The sequence below is a fragment of the Podarcis melisellensis genome (assembly GCF_964234715.1).
Source record: "Podarcis melisellensis genome assembly, chromosome: 17".
NCBI lineage: Eukaryota > Metazoa > Chordata > Lepidosauria > Squamata > Lacertidae > Podarcis > Podarcis melisellensis.
In genome coordinates this window covers 20,955,549-20,975,675 of record NC_138534.1, presented here as the reverse complement: position 1 = coordinate 20,975,675, position 20,127 = coordinate 20,955,549, and the positions used below count along the sequence as shown (strand labels likewise).

The 20,127-nt window shown below is 41.1% G+C and overlaps 1 protein-coding gene across 28 annotated transcripts in view; it reads left to right on the top strand.

Moving 5' to 3' along the window:
• PTPRD (protein tyrosine phosphatase receptor type D) overlaps positions 1-20,127 on the top strand; it is a 1,158,377-nt gene that overhangs the window by 1,084,478 nt on the left and 53,772 nt on the right. For all 28 annotated transcript variants that reach the window (XM_081893652.1, XM_081893642.1, XM_081893658.1 and 25 more), the window contains 2 exons: positions 2,453-2,576; positions 15,657-15,832. In XM_081893652.1, coding sequence (XP_081749778.1) covers positions 2,453-2,576; positions 15,657-15,832 — 300 coding nt within the window. The remainder of the gene's footprint in view (positions 1-2,452; positions 2,577-15,656; positions 15,833-20,127) is intronic.

Sequence of the window (20,127 nt, the reverse complement as noted above, 5' to 3'; positions counted from 1 at the left end):
AAACGGTTGGGAGGATGGGGATGGGCAAGTCAGGATGACTGTGGGGGATGGCTGGGGTGGAGTAAGCTGTGAGGGAAGCAGGGTGAGACATGAAGGATGAGGGTTTCACAAGAGATGGAGGGTAGGAAGGACTGGAAAGCAATTCGAGTAGGGCAGCAGCCCCTAGTACTACTCTTATCAGTGTAGGTGTAGTCCTAGGTACTGGATTAATAATAATAATAATAATAATAATAATAATAATAATAATAATAATAAAAAAATAAAAATAATAAAAATAATAAAAATATTTATACCCCTCCCATCTGTCTGGGTTTCCCCAGCCACTATGGGCAGCTTCCAACAAAAGATTAAAAGTACATTAAAACATCAGTCATTAAAAACTTCCCTAAACATGCTATCAGGATCTATCATCTCTGTCCCTCATCATCTCTTCATGTTCATCCAATTTTGGCTGTGAAGCAGATAGCAGTATGTGGCACAGCACAATGTATTGCTTGCATTGCATTGCACTGATTCTCCTATGCAGTCCTGTCTTACTAATATGAAGCTTAGCAGGAGGCAGGGTAAAATATAACCAGAATTGGAAAAGAAAGTGCAGAATGAAAGGGGACTAACGGGGAAGCTACGTGTTACAGCACAGCTGTGAATGACATTAGCCCCTGCTCTCCTTCAAAGCATCTTCAGGGTGATTTGCACTTTAAAGTGAACAAGGGCCTGAATTAGTGCCAGAAGTCACCCTAAAGACCTTGGAAAATATGATGCCTCTTCCATTTTAACAGCTCTTCCAAAATTGCTTGCAACCCGTCCTGTATTAGATCAGCACCAGATTTAAGGGGGTGAGGGCAGTTCCACTGCACAAAGCACCAAGCTGAGGGGTGAATAATAATAATAATAATAATAATAATAATAATAATAATAATAATAATAATACCTATATGGAGTGCTTTCTTCAGGGGGTACGCATACCCCTAAACCTTTTGTGAATCTAAGTTTGGCCTCCTTGAGGGGCAGTATTTCAGTATGAGTAGGAAAATAAGAGCACCCCTAAAAAAGTATTTTAGGGGAAAAAGCACTGCCTATATTTATATGGGTACCTACTGAAAAGATACATAAAAAGCAACTGTACCAAAATCTGGTATCTGAAGAAGTGTGCATGCACATGAAAGCTTATATCCAGAACAAACTTAGTTGGTCTCTAAGGTGCTACTGGACTATATATATATATATATATATATATAGTCCAGTAGCACCTTAGAGACCAACTAAGTATATAGTATATATACGGTATATATATATATATACCGTATTTTTTGCACCATAACACTCACTTTTTTCCTCCTAAATAGTAAGGGGAAATGTCTGTGCGTGTTATGGAGGGAATGCCTACGGGTGGCATGCCTACGGATTTTCCTCCTCTAAAAACTACATGCGTGTTATGGTCGGGTGCGTGTTATAGAGCAAAAAATACGGTATATTGTGTCAGACCAGCACAGCTACCTACCTGAATCTTGTACCATAACGAGTTGTTGTGAAAATGAGACATATTTGGAGTGGGGCACCAAATTTTGTCCTCGCTCAGGGTACCACATTGCCGCAGTCCACCCCGATTAGATCATTGTGAACCAGCAATGCTCAGCCTCCACAAAGAAGTGTGTTCTACAGCTCAGTTGCTGGTATGGATGAGCTGCTTTCTACATATGCTTAAATTCACCATGTACAAGCCAACCAGCTGTTTGGATGAGATTTCTGCAGAAACGTCTTTCCCTTGGGAGCATCAGGAATTTTAATTGATGATCTTTGGTTAGATACTTTAGAGCCTACGCTCAGAACAAGGGGTTTCTGGCAGCACTAATGAAGTCTCTTTTCCCTTGCAAATGTACAGAGGCCACAGGCGTTCTATAGAGAAAACCCCCAGTTCTTTGGTTGCCATAGCTAAATCTACTTGAGCCTTTCATTATTCTTCCTCCGTTTTATTATTATAACCTCTTCACATCTCTTTCTCGCACAACAACAACAACAGAATAGGTTTTTCTCTTGTTTTGTGTGAGAACAGATAGAGTATCTTGCAAGGCCAGTGGTTAAATGTGATTGTCAATAAGGGCTTGCCCACACTTGCACTTGTCTTGTGCTTTCTAAGCACAAGTTTTCCACTTTTCCCTGGAGAAACCTGCCCTTTGAACATTGATTCAGAGCAATCTGCCCCACACCCAGTTGGCATTCTGATTCTGCGGGTTTCTCTAGGGTAAAGCGGCGAGACAAGCAGACATCCAGTTGTGCCCTAAGTACCAGTATGACAAACTGCAGTGGAAAAAGACCCACAGTTAAGTTCTTTGAGCTATGCAATACATGTGAACCTTTTATAAAAGGTAAGTATTTCCAAAATAAAAATAGTTATTCAGCTAATAATAACTATCCCTTCTCTCTCTCTCTCTCTCTCTCTCTCTCTCTCTAGTCAATTGACCCAGGGCAGCAATTCACATGGGAACACTCTAACCTGGAAGTAAATAAACCAAAGAATAGATACGCAAATGTCATCGCTTATGACCATTCTCGAGTTCTCCAATCAGCAATAGAAGGTAAGGTGAAAATGGAACCAAGCAAACCTTCAGACATTGTATATTAAAAGCAGTTCATCTTCCACAAGATCAAACTCGGCTAAAATTCAGGGCTTTGAAATCCACATACTGATATTTTGTTATATTTCATTTTGAAGTGCTTAAACACATGAAAGAGTTCCTTACTTAATATGCAATTAACATACATTGTACATTGATGTAGTTCTTTTACCCAGCAGTAACAAAAAGTGTTAAAGGTATGTGTAAATTTGTGGTGTGGGTGTCAGGGATGATTGTGTGTGTGCATGTATGAGAAAAAGCAGGCGCCTCGTGGAAGATTTTTTTTCCCTGCAGTGATAATGTGTGAACCAGAAAGAACAGTGTTTTGCTTTCTGATCTACCTCAGAGATGCTGGGTCTTCCTAAAAGCATTACATAACAAAACAAATTGAGCAAACGTCTCTTGCAAGTTACTAATAGATACCATTTGAACTGCAACTGTTTGTGCTATATTATGGGATGTGGTATGCTAGAAACTGTTGCAGGAGGAGCGAGACATATCTCTTGGTTTTGTAAAGTTTTCACACATTCATGAAAGGTCTTGGACTGATCCCTTACATTTCAGGTTGGGGGTCTGGGAATAAGACCTTGAAAGGCTGGCTTTGACCAAAGTCAAAGGCTTTGACTTTGAAATAAGTTGCTTTTTATACCCTTGGTTCCAGGAAAGGAAATCCAGAGATCGTCTTTTGTGGTACGTTCATAGCACAGCAGCAGAGCACATTGTTTTATGCATGAGATTTGAGATCATATCCTCAATATGTTAAGGGATCTCAGGGAAGAGAGCTTGAGGTAGAGCCACTATATACAACCTTGGAGGACTGGATTAAAAATCAGTTGGGCAACTCTAGGTAGATCTACTGGGCAGCTCTTCAGAGAGACCTTGTTCACAGGTAGCTTAACATGTTTACATGTGGCTTACTCTGGTTCATTAGCGAGGCCTTGTTCACACATAAGCAAGCATATGGGCTCTCAGAATGAAAATCACATGTTCTTCACTCCTATCCAGGTCTTCCTGCTGCCACAATACCTGCAGCTAAGCCAAACAAAGCCAAAGCAAAAAAAAAACTTTGGCGAGACAACCCACCAGCCCAGGTCCATGTAGTTCAGCAGCAGGAGGACTGGGGTGAAATGAATAATAACAATTGTTCTTATTCTTATTATTTGTACCCCACCCATCTGACTAGGTTGCCCTAGCCACTCTGGGTAGCTTCAAGCATATGCCAAAACATAATAAAACATTTAAAAACTTCCATATGCAGGGCTTCCTTTAGATGTCTTCATAAATAAATAAATAAATAAATACCCAGCCACTCTGGACGGCTCTCAGCAGAATATTAAAAACATGATAAAACTTCAAACATTAAAAACTTCCCTAAACAGGGCTGCTTTCAGATGTCTTTTTAACATCAGATAGTTGCTTATTTCCTTGACATCTGATGGGAGGGCATTCCACAGGGTGAGCACCACTACCTGGTTCCTTTAACTTCTTGCAGTGAGGGAACTGCCAGAAGGCCCTCGGAGCTGGCCCTTAGTGTCAGGGCAGAACGATGGAGATGGAGACACTCCTTCAGTACACTGGGCCAAGGCCGTTTTGAGCTTTAAAGGTCAGCACCAACACTTTGATCTGTGCCTGGAAAGGTACTGGGAGCCAATGTAGGTTTTTCAGGACCACTGTTACATGATCTCAGCGGCCACTCCCAGCCATGAAGCAGGCCAACATGCAGGTAGAATCTAACACTGTGTTTAAGTGTGTTGAAGTCATAGTGAAACAAAAACAAAAAAAAAAGAACTTGAAAGGATTTAGTGCACATGGAGTATTTAATTCTTGTGGCGTGGTGGTAGTGTTGGTAACTATTTTAAAATGGTGACCTTCAACCACAGCTGAGTTTACAGAGGTCTTAATTGCTTTTACTCCTCTGCCAAGCACGACTTACAATCCAAATTGTCTAGATGAGGCAGTCCTAATTATCAGAAAACACGACCATTTGGTGCATTAGAAATTGATCCATGGACAGATTCCTCCAAAGGCCACCCCACTATTAACTGCTCCCTCGGCTAAAAGATGCTGCTTTTAGGCATAAGGAGATCCTTCTGTCAGGAGGTCCTACACACGAGTAGGAGTCTGGTAGAGACACATGCCTGATTGGCATGTTCTCTTCCTCCTGGTCAGTCGTTTGGGAGATTCAAACTCTTTCTCCAGAGCGAACATCACAGCAACTGATACCTTAAGGCATCAGCACACTTCAAGATCAGCAGAGTACAATGTATGCAGTCAGCGTACAGACTCAGCAGCGCAACATTTGGCTAAACTACGTTTATTTACATATACAGTGGTACCTCGCGTTAAGTACTTAATTCGTTCCGGAGGTCCGTACTTAACCTGAAACTGTTCTTAACCTGAAGCACCACTTTAGCTAATGGAGCCTCCTGCTGCTGCCGTGCCGCCAGAGCATGATTTCTGTTCTCATCCTGAAACAAAGTTCTTAACCTGAAGCACTATTTCTGGGTTAGCAGAGTCTGTAACCTGAAGCGTATGCAACCCGAGGTACCACTGTACACATTTGGAGCATTGTAACTCAGCTCCTTCCTCTTCAGCATCAGACAGCAAAGAGAAGGAAGAAAAGGACAAACGTCCTACATCATGGAAACACAGTCATACAAACATCCTGTCTCCATCACTCCCCACAATGTGGAATGAAAACATACACCGTCATGTGATAAAAACAATCCCATGACTGCAGCATGGGGAAAGAATCCTAACAGTTTCAACTAGTTTGCACAGGAGCTTATAGCTCCTTCCTCCCTCATATATAACATGCTAAATTGTATGACACTTAATCTTTTCTTAGATAAGCTGCATCTTATACCCCAAACAAGCAGTCGCGGGACGGAGCAATGACTGTGTTTATAAGTGTAATCAATTCTCCAGTGTGCTATGCAAAGCTAAGTGAATGCTTTCTGAAGGAAAACACAACCCCACTATTGAGCCTACATCTCTGCCTAATTTTTTGCAGCTGCATTTCGGAGGCTTTGATAGCAGACAGCTTTTCCCCAAATATATTAGAAAATTTAAATGATTGCCTTGGAAAAAAAATTTGCATGTAATAATCTGCTTACATTTGTTCCACCTGTAAGGCAATTTACATGATATTGACTGCATTTTAGCTGTGTCAGTTATGTTCCCTCATATCAGGCTTCCCAGCCCAAATGTCACTTCACATGTATATTAATTAGAGATTTGGATATCCAAAAAAGAAGAAGAAAAAGAACCTCTTTTCTTAACAAAGTGTGTTGGCTTTGCGCTCTCAGCCCCCTGAAAAGAAGTGAATTGTTTCCTTATTAGGGAAATTCATGGGCATTGTTGAGCCTGTTCTGCTTTTCTTCATTGTTTTTTGCTTCTGTGGAATAGAGATACAGGCCAAAGTACATCCCATGCTAAAACAATCAATTTTATCTTATTTTTTTTTCTGGAAAGAGATCTGAGTAAGTAGTAAAGCCTAGTTTGAAAGGGCTACCGGATTCAGTGTGTGTGAACCAAGAACTTCCTTGGTAAACAAACAAATGACTCTTCATCTTCTTTGAATATTGGGGAAAACTATATAAGAATTAAATTTGTTAACAGGCACTCTCAGCCTGTCCCATTGATTGAAGGTAGCGGTAGGGTGTGTTCATTCAGCAATTGCCACATCAGCTGATGAGAAACAGCCATCACAGATCAGAGAGAGTTTTCATGATCTGCACCCAGGGCTGGATTTAGGTTTGATGAGGCCCTAAGCTACTGAAGGTAATGGGGCCCTTTCTATGTCCAGCTGTCCTTTGTCAACAACAAATTGTCGCTTTTGTGTGTGTTGAATATATGATAATTTATGGACCTAAAGCAATTTGCACATGTTGCCATGCAATCAATCCATGCAGAATGTAGGCACCCTATATATAGAAATGAGCAAACCCGTGATATTTTAGGGAGCAGGCTAGCGGGCGGGGCCCATGACTTACATCATAGGAGTATACACAACACAAAACATTGTTGTTGTATGTAGGTTTTATTTTATTTCTATTTTACCTTATATTTTGGAAATGTATATCCAGGTGTGTTTTTCTTTAATTTTTTTTGGGGGGGGCTCCCAAGAGAGTGGGGCCCAAAGCTATAGCTTGTATAGCTTATACATAAGCCACACTGTTTGCGACGTTACATCCAGCTCAATACTTTGTCACTGGAAACATTCGTCGGCCTGGCCTAAAATGTTGAGCAACTAGGGATAAAATTGACACAATCCATTTGGTTATTTCTCAACTTTTTATCTGTTTATTTCTCCAAGATGTTCAGAGTAGCGTAACCCATTTTATTTTCACAAGAAGAGTGTGTGACTGGCCCAAGTTCTCCCAGTGAGGTCCTTGTGCAGAGATTTGAACTCAGGTCTCCCTTTTTCAAATGTCTGACTACTTTGCCCTACACACTTTCAACCATGTTTTTAACTCTGCCTGAATTGACGGCGAGCCATTTCCATTTTTGGCACTTGATTTCAGAAATAAATTTAGCTGCTTTTCATTTCGCTCCCCTTTTAGAGTATAGCTTTTGCAAGAACGTTATTCAAAATATATCCGTCTTCTTGTATTTCTAAGAATTTTAAAACAGTGGGTTGCAATGCCATATTTAAGTAGAATGTCTTTCCCAAGCTTAGAGACTTTATTGCCAGGCTCTAAAGAAACAGTAAACATTCCAAATATGAAAATAAAAATGCTGCCTAGCATTACATTTATTTCACAGCTGCATTTGTTTTTGGGTTACTATAGAAACTAGTGCTTTGATGTTGTTATGAGATTTAGGTTTTTGTGTTGTTGGTTTTTTTTAAAAAAAGGAACTTAGCCAAATATATTGAACTCCAGAATGCATATTTCAGGGAATTTATTTTATCCTTCCAAGGATTTTCCTTTTTAAAAAAAAAGTTGTCCGTAAAATGCTTCATTAAAAAGCATTTGGAATTTGGAGTGAACCCAATTTTATTCTGCTCCTGTGTGATAGAGTACAGGAGTAGCCAAGGGGGTGCCCTTCAGAAGTCCCATCAGCCCCAGCCAGTGTGGCCAATGGGCAGGAATTATGGGAGTTGTAGTCCAATAACACATGGAATGTACAAACTTGGCTACCCTGATATGGTGGATAGGTTTAGGAGACCTCGGTGGCCGTGGACGTGCCACTGTCCCTCATCCAAACCTCCCTCTGACAGAATTGTTACAAGGTGAAAATGGACAAACCCCATCAATGCCCCTGCTCTAATTCTCCTCCCCCTCCTCCTCCTCCTCCTCCTCCTCCTCCTCCTCCTCCTTCCAGGAAAGACAGGATACAGATGTGATAATTTTGAGTTTGTAGGGTGTGGAATGGTCCTATGAATTGCCTGCTAACTACCCACCTGTCCATTTCCTGTCCCCACCCCAAACGAATTCAGTTTTCCTTTGCAAAATCCCTTGTAACTTCATACTCTTCTCTTTCCAGTACTTAGTGATCATCAACTTGCACAACTCCTTGTGCATGCAATTCTTCAAATGCCCTTATTTTGTTATTTAAAGGGCTTGCCCTTGGCACAGTTTTTCTACTGAGTTTTTGCTTGCAGTCGGGGTTTCTGATAGGTGTGTGTATGCCTGCCATGGTGACTTTAAATTTTACTAATCTCTTTACCAGCATATATCTTGTTGCAAGCTTATCTTATACACACACAAAAAAATTTATATCTGCTTTAGTTCTTTTCCACTTAGTAAACCCAACTTCATTGTTTCCCACCAAAGCTACATCTTCATTCCTTTTGTTCATTCGCCTGTTTTCCGAAGGTTATTGTTTACAAGCGCTATGAAGCTTAATCCTATTACTTCAAACTCTCTTTTAAAATATTCTTTAATTGCACATTTCTTAGAAGAGCATCTCCCAAGCAAAGGTTTATGGTTTAATTTGTCTTAAATAGGGAGATTGTGCAGTACTTAGCCTTTGTCAAGGCTTGAAACAATTTCACGATGCGATTTCAGTCTGCAAATAAAGTGTGAAGTCTAATTAAAGCTTTTTAAGATGACAAGTTTCTTCACTGAATCAAAGGAAGAATGCTGAGGTCTGCATTACCAGGCCTGTTGCGTAGCTCTTGTTTCATTTACCTTTGTGCATACAGAATGTTCAGCTTGTTTTAGTGCCTCTTTTGTACTGCTCATGAAAGCAGCCTCATAGTAAATCAGAAATAACAGCAAGAGAGTTTCTTACACCCTCAATCCCTTGTAAAGAACTGGTATTATGGAATCATTCTGTTGTATTGTTTTTCATTATCAGTTGAGCGTGTCTCTGTCTGCATACATAGACTGTAGCTGGAGGATGGTTGGAAAGGATAAGAGAAAGGGGCGTACACACATGTTTGTGTTTGTCTAGATATTGTTACACACAACCCCAATCTCTCACTGTTGAGAGACTCTCCTCCACCTCGCCCACGTTCCAGCAGCTGCTACGAGCTACCCAAGGGAGCAGGCCAGCAGTGGCGGCCATGGAGATACATTGAGGTGCTCCTTAACCAGCACATCTGTCACCACACCATCTCATCCTCCTCCCAGATGTGTAGGGGGCACTGGCAAGGGAAATAGGACCATTCCAGGATCAAATTAGAAGCCGGGATAGCTTTTTTAATTCCAGGACTGCCCTGGAAAACTGGGGCACTTGGAGGGCATGGGAATAAAATACTAAATAGAAGAAAGCAGGCAGCAGAGGGCCTTCTTGGTAGTGGCACCCGCCCTGTGGATCTCCCTCTCATCAGATCTCAAGGAAATAAACAACTCTCTGACTTTTAGAAGACATCTGAAGATAGCCCTGTATAGGGAAGTTTTAATGTGTGGTGTTCACTGTGTTTGATCCTTTAATTTGCTCGAAGCCGACCAGAGTGGCTGGGGCAACCCAGTCAGATGGATGCCTATAATTGATTGATTGATTGATTGATTGATTGATTGATTGATTGATTTTCAAATAGGCCTCTCAAGCAGCATCAAGGGTTTAAGCAGTAAGAGCACACACTGGACCTCTGAGAGGGAAAAGATGTCACACCCAGGCATTCCTTGTCCACATATATCTAGGCTCTGGGAGTTGCTAGAGTTTTCTGTCTCTCTCACATGGATGTACATAAAAGCAGAACCCCTAGGGAAATTAATCTGGATCTGCTTGAAGCCACTTGGTAGCAAACGTGTGTTTGTTGTGTGTAGTTAAACACCTCCCTGAGAACAAAGGCCTAATATTCTTTTGATTTCATTCCATGATTGAGAAAAGAATGATATGATGTTTGCATGGTTCCTGGCCATGGGATTCTGTTATGCTACTAGATGCTTATTCTTTTAATTATTTCACAGCCAAATCTAGGACATGTTTCATTGGCACACACTCTGTACATAATATGCTGGGCAAAACTCAAGGTCTGGTTTCACTAATGCTGTAAATAGAGACTTATTTGGTTCTCATTAGTGTGAACTCGAGAGCAAATTTGGCCCATTGTCCCTCTTCTGACCCGTGCTTAAAAAAAAAAAAAGCTGGCTGCTGAAATGACTGACATCTCTGACTGTTCTACGCAAATTTAAATAATGATGGCAGTTGTTGCTGTGCTTGTGGGTTAAAAACGCCTCAAGCTATGGAGCTAACAAAGATTTGCAGAATTTCAATAAATTGCCTGAACTCTTTGATTGTTTTTGTACTATTAGTTGTGACACAGTATTGCCAGGGGCTTTTTTCTGCCACCCCCAAGCATGGCAAGAGGACCCTAAGAAGCAATCCCACATTTATATTTATTCTCAGGCAGCCGTCATTTCATTTCTCTCTCTGTTTGCCTGCTATTGCCAGAGTACATTGCAGAGATTTTAAATGACAAGGGTTTTCCATGAGTACCTATCCCGTCCCCAAGAACATAGATTATAAACGTAGTAGTCTTTAGTTGTGATTCAGAAGTGTATATGTGTGTTGTTAAAAGGCACACATACTAAGCTTCAGCCAGATTGCTTCATCATGTGGCTTGAAAGCATTCTGATATTATGGTGGCTGACTGGACAAGCCATCATTCATGCACCATCTCTACTAATGCTAGGTTTACACAAGCAAGAATCTACACAGGCTTCATAAGAACAGCTACTCTAGAAGTCAGTCTCCAACAGAGGCCAACAGTAGGTCCAGCTCTGAGGCCCTTCTGGCGGTTCTCTAGCTGCAAAAAGTGAGGTTACAGGGAACCAGGCTGAGGGCCTTCTCAGTGGTGGCACCTGCCCTGTGGAATGCCCTCCCACCAGAAGTCAAAGAGAAGAACAAGTCCCAGACTTTTAGAAGACATCTGAAGGCAGTCCTGTTAGTTTTATAGTGTTTTTAATAATCTGCTGGGAGCTGCCAAGAGTGGCTGGGGAGGACCGGCCAGATGGGCGAGGTATAAGTAATAAATTGTTGTTGTTGTTGTGTGGGTCATGGATGAAAAGATGGGGCCTGGAAAGAGAAGTAGCTAAAGCAAAGGATTACTCCCCCAACAGAGGCAAAATACCTGATGAGACCATCCACTGACCAAGGTGTAGTTACTTAATAGAATTATCAAATTGTATCGTTGGAATATTTTGCCCAAACCCACGACCCTGAGATTAAGAGTCTCATGCTCTACCAACTGAGCGATCTCTTTGGAAATCAAAGATGTGGAAATTTTCAGGTTATCTTCGAATCAGGGAAATCTAAATTCAGAGGGGGGAATGTGTGAGATCCTAGTTCTTTGCAGTGGAAGTCTTCTGGTTATGCAGAATGAATGAGAGCACAGGCAACTTTGAATCTGAGTTGTTATACTCTGATGCTAGACAAGCCTGTGATATAATGAAAGCTAAAATCATGCGAGGCCTTGTCATCGTATTCAGCATGTAAAAACACCTGTTGTCCTTGTATTGAGAGGCTATTCAGCTCGAGGATTACGGTTTTGGTTCACTAGCCCTAAACTTGTTGAATGATTTGTTGAATTGAGGAAAGGCTGTGACTGATTTTTTACTCCAACCTTGATTAAAATAATATGAGAATATGAGGCTGATCTTAGATGTGGCATTGGCAGTGTGCTCCCTTGTTGATAATGCTGGAACATTGGTTCTTGTGGCTAGAAACCAGCCTCCCCAGAAGATCTATTGGCGCCATTGTGCACAGAAAGGTGGGAGTGGGATTCCACCCCCTGGTTTTTGTTATGTTGTTCTTTGTTTTATTTCCAGGGCTTTTCTTTCTGAAATAATATGTGCTTTGCAGAACAATACCAGACATTTGTAAATGTTGTTCTAATTTACGCAGGAAAATGTTTCTATTATACATACACGGTCCACATCTTTCAGATATAATACCCACTAGGTATAGATTTCTCATGTTGGCCTCATTTCCCCTCTCATCTCCTTTGTGCAGAAGTGTTTTATCATCTTTGATAAATAGAGGGTGTGTGGCATTGTGCCCAGCTGGTGTTATTTTCTGAATCATTAACTCATACTTCCACATTCAGGAAATTCATGAAAACCTTCTCATTTAACCAGAAATGTTGTGAACCCCAAATTCTCTGCTTTATAATAAACTGTTCCTCTATCAGACTTAGTGTAGAGCTTACAAATTAGGGCCTCTCTAAGCTGAATAACTACCATGTTTTCAGTGTATGATCCTCAGGGTAGTTTGCAGCAGAAAAAAATCATCGCTTTCCCCAGATCTGTGGGGCTCAGCTTAGCTCAGCAGAAGTAGTTACCCTTAGCACTTTCTTAGCACTTAGCTGGGGAGCCAGTGTGGTGTAGTGGTTAAGAGCGGTGGACTCGTAATCTGGTGAACCGGGTTCGCTTCCCCGCTCCTCCACATGCAGCTGCTGGGTGACCTTGGGCCAGTCACATTTCTCTGAAGTCTCTCAGCCCCACTCACCTCACAGAGTGTTTGTTGTGGGGGAGGAAGGGAAAGGAGAATGTTAGCCGCTTTGAGACTCCTTAGGGTAGTGATAAAGCGGGATATCAAATCCAAACTCCTCTTAAGCTTCAAGAGCTGTTCTTTGGGTTATATTGTAGAGTGGCTTCAATAAAACTTAGTGAACCCGAGCAATGATGGACTTAGAAATGCACTTTGTTTCGTTCAGCTTCTGGTGTGAGACCAAAATGGCAGTTCAGTATCTGTAGCTAAGATACTGAGGCTTGCAATCAAAGACTTGAGTTCCCACTGAAATCAAGGGGGCTGCAGCGTTTATGATGTGCAGCCCTAAGTAAATTGGCACGCAGGAGACAGCACTGCTTGCCTTCTGTATACTGAGGTCTATTTCACACGACGCTTTCCCCTCATAAATGAAAAATTACAACCAGCATTCCACTTCTAAAGAAGAGAGAGAGAGAGAGAGAGAGAGAGAGAGAGAGAGAGAGAGAGAGAGAGAGAGTGTCAGTCTATGACCTGGAGCTAGTAGTCATCACTTTTCCCCTGATGCTAAAAGCTGTCCAAATTCTGGTTGCAGTTTGCTCCTGCTTATACAGATTTTAAGAAGTCTTTATAGTTGTTCAGGGTCAGCAAAGATGATACCGCAGGTCAAAGCAAACTTCATAAATAATCCATACAATTTTAAAATCATTTCCAAACTGTATTGAAATTTAAATAGGGTCACAACAGGTCATCATACTTCTTCAAAGATAATTGAGTGGTAGAATGAAGAATTGGGCACATAAGGATGTGTGTGTGGCAAAAAGGAAAGTTCTCTTAATGATATTATTCTATTACTAAGAGCCGCTGCTTGCATTGTTTGCCAGCCCTCCCTACCCCTCTTGACAACTCCCCTCCCTGATCTCCCCATAGCTCACCCCAATCCCAAGATCCCGCTGCCACCGCCACTCCCAGAAGAAAGAAGGGAAAAAAAGAACAAAGTCTTTCTCCCCATGCTGCTACCTCCTGAAGGATGCATTTTGAAATGCACACTTTGCTTCCTCCTGGCAGCGGCTGCTGAAGAGGAGAAAGTGATGGTAGCACAGAAGCAAACTCCTAGGACAGGCATAGGCAAACCCGGCCCTTCAGATGTTTTGGGACTACAACTCCCATGATCCCTAGCTAACAGGACCAGGGATAATGGGAATTGTAGTCCCAAAACATCTGGAGGGCCGATTTTCCCAAGCCTGTCCTAGGAGCTGAGGTCCATTCGACACCCCCTCCTCATAAAATATTTGAGGTTGATGGTCATTGCTATTCAAATGGTGTGCATGCACTGCATCTTGTAATCAATTATATGGGGTGGGGCCAACCTGCCCCCCCCATTTTATTCACGTTGGCACCCCAGGGTGGTAAGGAGTTTGTGAAGGCCTAGCTGCCCGACTGCCTGATCACCTGCTTTCACTGGACCACCTGTCTCTTTGCTCATCGCTCGCTCACTGGGGCCACCGACTCGCTCAGACCCCAGTCGTCTCTCACCCCTGCCGTGCGTGCATGCCGGCAGGTAAGCAGGCTACTGACAGCCACACAAACTGAAGCGCAATGGCTTTTTCTTGCGAGAAATGTAGTTCAAGGTGCTTTCAGGTCTTTGATTTATTTGGAGCAGCTCATTTGTTGAGCCAACCAGTGGCCCGTGGTGGGATAGCAATAGAGACCAAACTTGTGAAACTTACTAGTGAAGCATCATAACAGAAAGTGGGTGGGGAAGATTAAAAAATGATGCACTCTTCAGATTTATTCCAGTTCTCTCAACCTCTGTCACTGAGGTTATCAATGTTTAGAGTAGGGACACACATTAAAATGTCTATACTGTTTGATTGTAGAAAAGACCTCAAAGCTGTTTTGCCTTCCTTCCTCCTCCCCGCCTATGATCCTGACTGTATTCCCCTTTATTTCTCCCATAAAGGTTTAATGGCTCCAGTTAAAATAACCAGGACAAATAACAAAAGTTTTTTGCCTTCGTGCCATGCTTCGATGATGCCAGAAATTTCTTGATAGCCATCAGTTTGCCAGACTAGTTGGACCTTCCATTGGTGTAGCAGAACTTTTCATAAAATCACATCTCTGCTTAATGATGTGAAAAGCCTTGGGATTTGTTTGTTTGTTTTTTAAATTGCATGTGCTGGATGACAAGTGGCAATGTTATAATGACATTCTTTGAATAGAGAGCTTTAATGACATTGTGACACTTAGGATTTTTTTTTTATGGAGTGGGGAGTTATAACATCACAACAGGTTATGTGTAAGAAAGACAATAGATTGAGAAACAGCTGGAGCCAAAATCACACTTATCAAGAATGGAAGAAAGTATTTTTACAGCAGCAACCCAGGTCCAGATTTTGACATATTGCTAATATTTTTAAGGCAATGATGTTGGTCACTTCTTAATATAAATTTTTAAATAATAATAATAGACCGGTGACAGAAGAGCTTTCCCAATTCTTTAAGGTAAAATAGTTAATTTCTTCATTGATATTAACAGAAAGTGCTTTGAACATAGTTCTAGTGAGCAGCACAAAAAAGGAAAAGAGGATGGACTGTTAGGAAACCTTGGTTAGGTCATAATTTGATTTTGTGGAAAAGTTGGTTGGAACTAGAGTTTAAGATACCATATTTACTTGAATCTAATGCAAATAATGTTGCAAAAATTAAGGTGTGCATTAGATTCAATGGCACATTTACATTCGCCAGCAAATACTTTTTTTGGTTTCAAGGTTCTGAAAATTGAGGTGTGCATTAGATTTGACGGTGCATTAGACCTGAGTAAATATGGTAATATGTTTAATTTCAAATCCAGATTTTGTGGATCACACAGGACTGATGAATGCAATAAACTGCATTATAATGAAAGATAATTTAGCAGATGCAAAGACAGTTATAATTTATTTGATTCATCAGTGATTATATGGCAACCTTCTAGAGTGAAATAGGTAAATATTTCATGGTAAATGCAAAGAACAAGCATCTTAAGATACTATGAAAAACAAAGAAAGATGTATTAAAAAGTTGGAAAGTACTGAAATGTCATTTTGTTTCTTAATAAAAAAAATTGAAATGAAACAATATGAACTCTCAAGGCCATGGTCACATTTTGCTTTCTAGGCATACCAGGGAGTGATTATATAAATGCTAACTACATAGACGGCTACAGAAAACAGAATGCCTATATAGCAACACAAGGAGCTCTTCCTGAAACTTTTGGAGATTTCTGGAGAATGATCTGGGAACAAAGGGGCGCAACGGTTGTCATGATGACCAAACTGGAAGAGAGGTCCAGGGTAAGGCAACTTTATATTTCTTTATATTTATATTTGGCTAACCTTTCATGAGTAGTTTATCCATAAAACTGACTTTCAAATGTGATGGGACTTCCCAAAATGTCTATAATAGTTTCTTCATTCATTTCAGCTCCTTTATTTGAGCTACACTGCATTAAAAGACGTCCAAACTACAGAAACTGGTCTTTGTCTTTAATGCACAATCTTTTCTCCTTTGCTCCACACCTTGATATATATGGAAACCTTTAGGGAGATTCTCTTGAATGTCTCCAAAATTTCTATTTGTTTCACTAGGTTATGTGTGTGAGAGAGAGATTAAATATGTACATTAAAGTCTTGGAGCTCACATAACTCTGTTCATGTGATAGCACTTTCCAGTTTTCCTAGTGATAAACTGCAAGTTTCGTTGACATGGCTGGTGTGATACCGTTATCATGTTTCAAAGAGCCTATCGGTCTTTGTTATCACATTGCCTTATTACCTTACACAGGGAGGGAGGCTGGGATGTGATGTGAAAAGACAATCTGCGATAACGGATCTGGGTTGATGACTTAACACAAGCACTTGATATCTACAATGAGAAAACTGTTAAATGCTGTCTTCAGAACCAATTGCATTAACCAAATGCATTTTAAAGGACTGCACTATTCCAGGTTTTCTTAATGATTTGTCCCTTATTAAAAACGTTACGCGGATACGTTTAGCAATCTCAAGCCCATAGTCATTACAGTACACTGAAAATATTATTACTTACAAATATATGTTGATAATGAGGATCCCAGTGTACTCCCCCCCCCCATCAGCCTACTCTATATTTTATCTCGGTGCAGCAGACTTTCAGTGGACCTCAGTGTAGAAGGATGTTTTGAGTTAGGCAAATGAAATTTTGCCTCTTTCTCATTATCTGCTTCTAATAATAAAGTTAACTTCTAAATAGTATTCAGTGCTACTACCAGTGTGAGGGAACAAACACTCCTTTGCCAAAGACTTTGTTACTTAAATGCCCACAGTTTATCATAACACTGCAGCCACAGCTAGGCTATTCACATAAACATGTTTTGCAATAACCAAATGAATTTTTGCTCAGTCCACTTATTAATTGCTTTTTGCAATTTCTAGTTAACTCTGCTGTCTGTTTTATTATTCTCTCAAAAGTGCCGGTCAGAATAATAATGCTCTTACCATATAGTTTTATTTGATGGCAACACATGCTGTGAATCTTGGAAGTACAGTTGCATTAGAACCTAGAGATTGCAACCTATATCTTTCATTTAAGGTGGGGGGGGTGGTGGTTTAGTGGTTAGTAAAATCTAGGAATTTAACCCATGCTATCTGATCAGCGATAGCCATATGTTTAAACCACAGTGGCCTATTTCAGAGCAGTTTCCTGCAAGGGCAGTAAAAGTTACAGCTCTTTCCTGATTCCCCTGAAGGCAGGACTCCATAGGTTGTGATCCAGCAAGCAAAATGCAGCCCACCAAGGTCTCCAAAAATATTCGAAGAGAACACTCACAATGCTTCAAGAGTGCTCAGAATGTCCCTGCGACTGCTTCCAGCACTGGCCCTTGCCCCAAATCAAAGAAATAATAATAATATTTTTTATTTATACTACCTTGCCCTTCCTGGCTGAAAAACCAGGCTCAGGGCAGCTAACAACAAATTTAAAACACTTAATTGTAAAAGCAGCATAAAATACAGTATAAAAACATGAATAACAATAAAATTCAAAGTTCAGAAATCAATTTAGAGGAAATAAACATTAGATAATTACCAGGGCTAGCTGGCTGAATTAGTCCTACTTGGGCCAGGGAGGAGGCCAGGGGAGAATTAGCTGTGGGGTCCCAGAGCAGGTAATCTTCATAAAAGGGGAGGGGAAGGGAAGAAAAGGGAAATAAAAGATCAGGCTGAATTCAAATTAAAGGCCAGGTGGAATAGCTCTGTCATACAGGCCCGATGGAAGGAGGTTAAATCCTGAAGGGCCCTTGTATCATGGGACAGAGCATTCCACCAGGTCGGAGCCATCACTGAAACGGCCCTGGCCCTGGTGGAGGATAGTCTGACTTCCTTAGGGAATAACTTGGTTATTCATGGACCTTAAGGTCCTCTGTGGGGGATAAGAAATGCCTTATGACAGAAGAAAAGAGTGGTGATGGACAACGCTAGCCACCGGTGGAGCATCTTAGGAGCTGATACTGATGATAGGATATTGTTATAAGTTGGGGGGCAGGCTGTATGCCTGATCCCCCTCCTAATTCCTGGATCCAGCACAGATTCAGTTGGTAAAACAGCCAGGCTAGCTTCCTGTTGAGTTAATGGTCCTCTAAGTATGGGCCATTAAGGTGGCTCTGTGCCAGATGGCGAACAGATGGTCTCCCCTCTCTCAGCTCACTGGTAGTTAGAAGCACAAAGGCCAGAGCTGGGAGAGGTGTGTTTAAGCTGGAAGCAAAGCTGCAGGCTGAAGCCCTGTAAGACAAAGCCATACCTGATTTCTGCAGGAATCCAAGGCAAGCAAGACCTTCTTGGTGTGAGCCCCTCCATCATAGACTCAGGTTGGATATGTGTAAATAAACCATATATCGCGAAGACACTGCAGTCTCCGCTGTCCCTCATTCCAAGGAAAACAAACTCAGGGTTAAAGCCCAGAACCCTGGAATGTCACTTGTAAGAATATACTGCCTGTGCAGTTTGTGGCTGAACACAACCGCTAACCATACATTGAGGTCCACCAGGGTTCAACAAATGCCCTATTTTTATTGCCTGGCAGGATAAAGAAATACAGGGAGAGGTGGCAAACATAGCTGGTGAGCTGTGTTCTGGGCCTAAGATTGTGGGAGGATTGGTAACAAAGATACAATAACATTTATTGCACTTTTAATACCATAAAACAGATTAATGTAGCCCAAATGAGATGAAAATACACTACAGTATTATTATTATTTTTAAAAAGCAGCTGAGATACGAGTTGTGTTGTTATTCTTTGGTTTCTGTATTTTATGGTGTTTGTGAGACGGACAGCAAGAGAGTGAATAATTTTTCCTCCTGTGCTGTGGCAGACTTGATAATTATTTTATCTGGAAGGCAAGAGCATTCTGCTGTGGGACCTCATCTCCTTCCTACCTTCCATCGTATTTTTGTTTACTTGCTTTCCTGTTGCTTAGTCCTGCAGCTGTGCTTGAGCATTTCTAACCTGCTCTGCATAGATAAAGGGATTTTTTTCTTTTTCTTTTAAAGGGGTGGGAGGGAAGAACCCGCAGAAGCAAACTTAGTTGGTTCATTAGCATGTGTTAGATGTCTGACTAACCTCAGCTTTGAGAACTTACATATTCAACAGCTGAGCACATTGAATGAAGATGTTACAGTGAATTAGTTATTCATTTGTTTGCCTTGGGGGAAGCTGCAGGGCAAAGGAGCTCTTTCATTTATAACCCTTCACACTTTATTGTTTTCACTTTAAATGTCATCTCCGGAATCTCACCTGACCTAATCCAGACCTCAGAGAAAGTCAGTCCTATTACTTTGCTATCACGCACATAATATATATCAAAAAGGATTATGCACACTGTGGTGCATGGAAGAATGTTGATAACATATTTATTACATGCATGAGTTTCGTTTGTATGAAACGAAAGGGAAATCTTAAGCGGTGGAAACCAGAGATTAGAAATAGCAGCTGGCAGTTACAGAGAGGAATACATAAAGCAATTCAAAGCATTAATATAATATAATATATATATATATATATATATATATATATATATATATATATATATATATATATATATATATATATATATATATGCTTTCGTAGATTTTCACGGGTACAGGAATGCAGGTTTTGGTGTCCTCGGGTGTCTTCCCGTGTAAAAGTTGGGGTGTCTAGGCGACGTTTCGACGAGGTCTCACTCGTCATCTTCAGGCTGGTGCTTTCGGCTTCTTGTTACTGGAACAGAGCAGGATCTCAGTGTTTGAGTTCCTATAAATACTGTTGAGGGGGTGTGGTGTATAGCCTCCAATGTTCTGGGCAGAGAGGAAGTTCCCAGGCTAGTGTGCCTTTTCTTCTTTTGTTCCTTAATTACTTGAGGGATATCTTGAGTGATTTCTTGAGTGATATCCTGAGTACCACAGCTCGCCCCTATACACGAAGCCAAGCCAGAGCACAACTAAGTGCAGTACAGCCATCTTCTCAGAAAAACTCTTCACAAAGTTCAAGAGGTCAAGACACAAAGACTTTAGCAACTAATCCACACCTAATGACCCACCTAAGTGGTACTCAGGATATCACTCAAGAAATCACT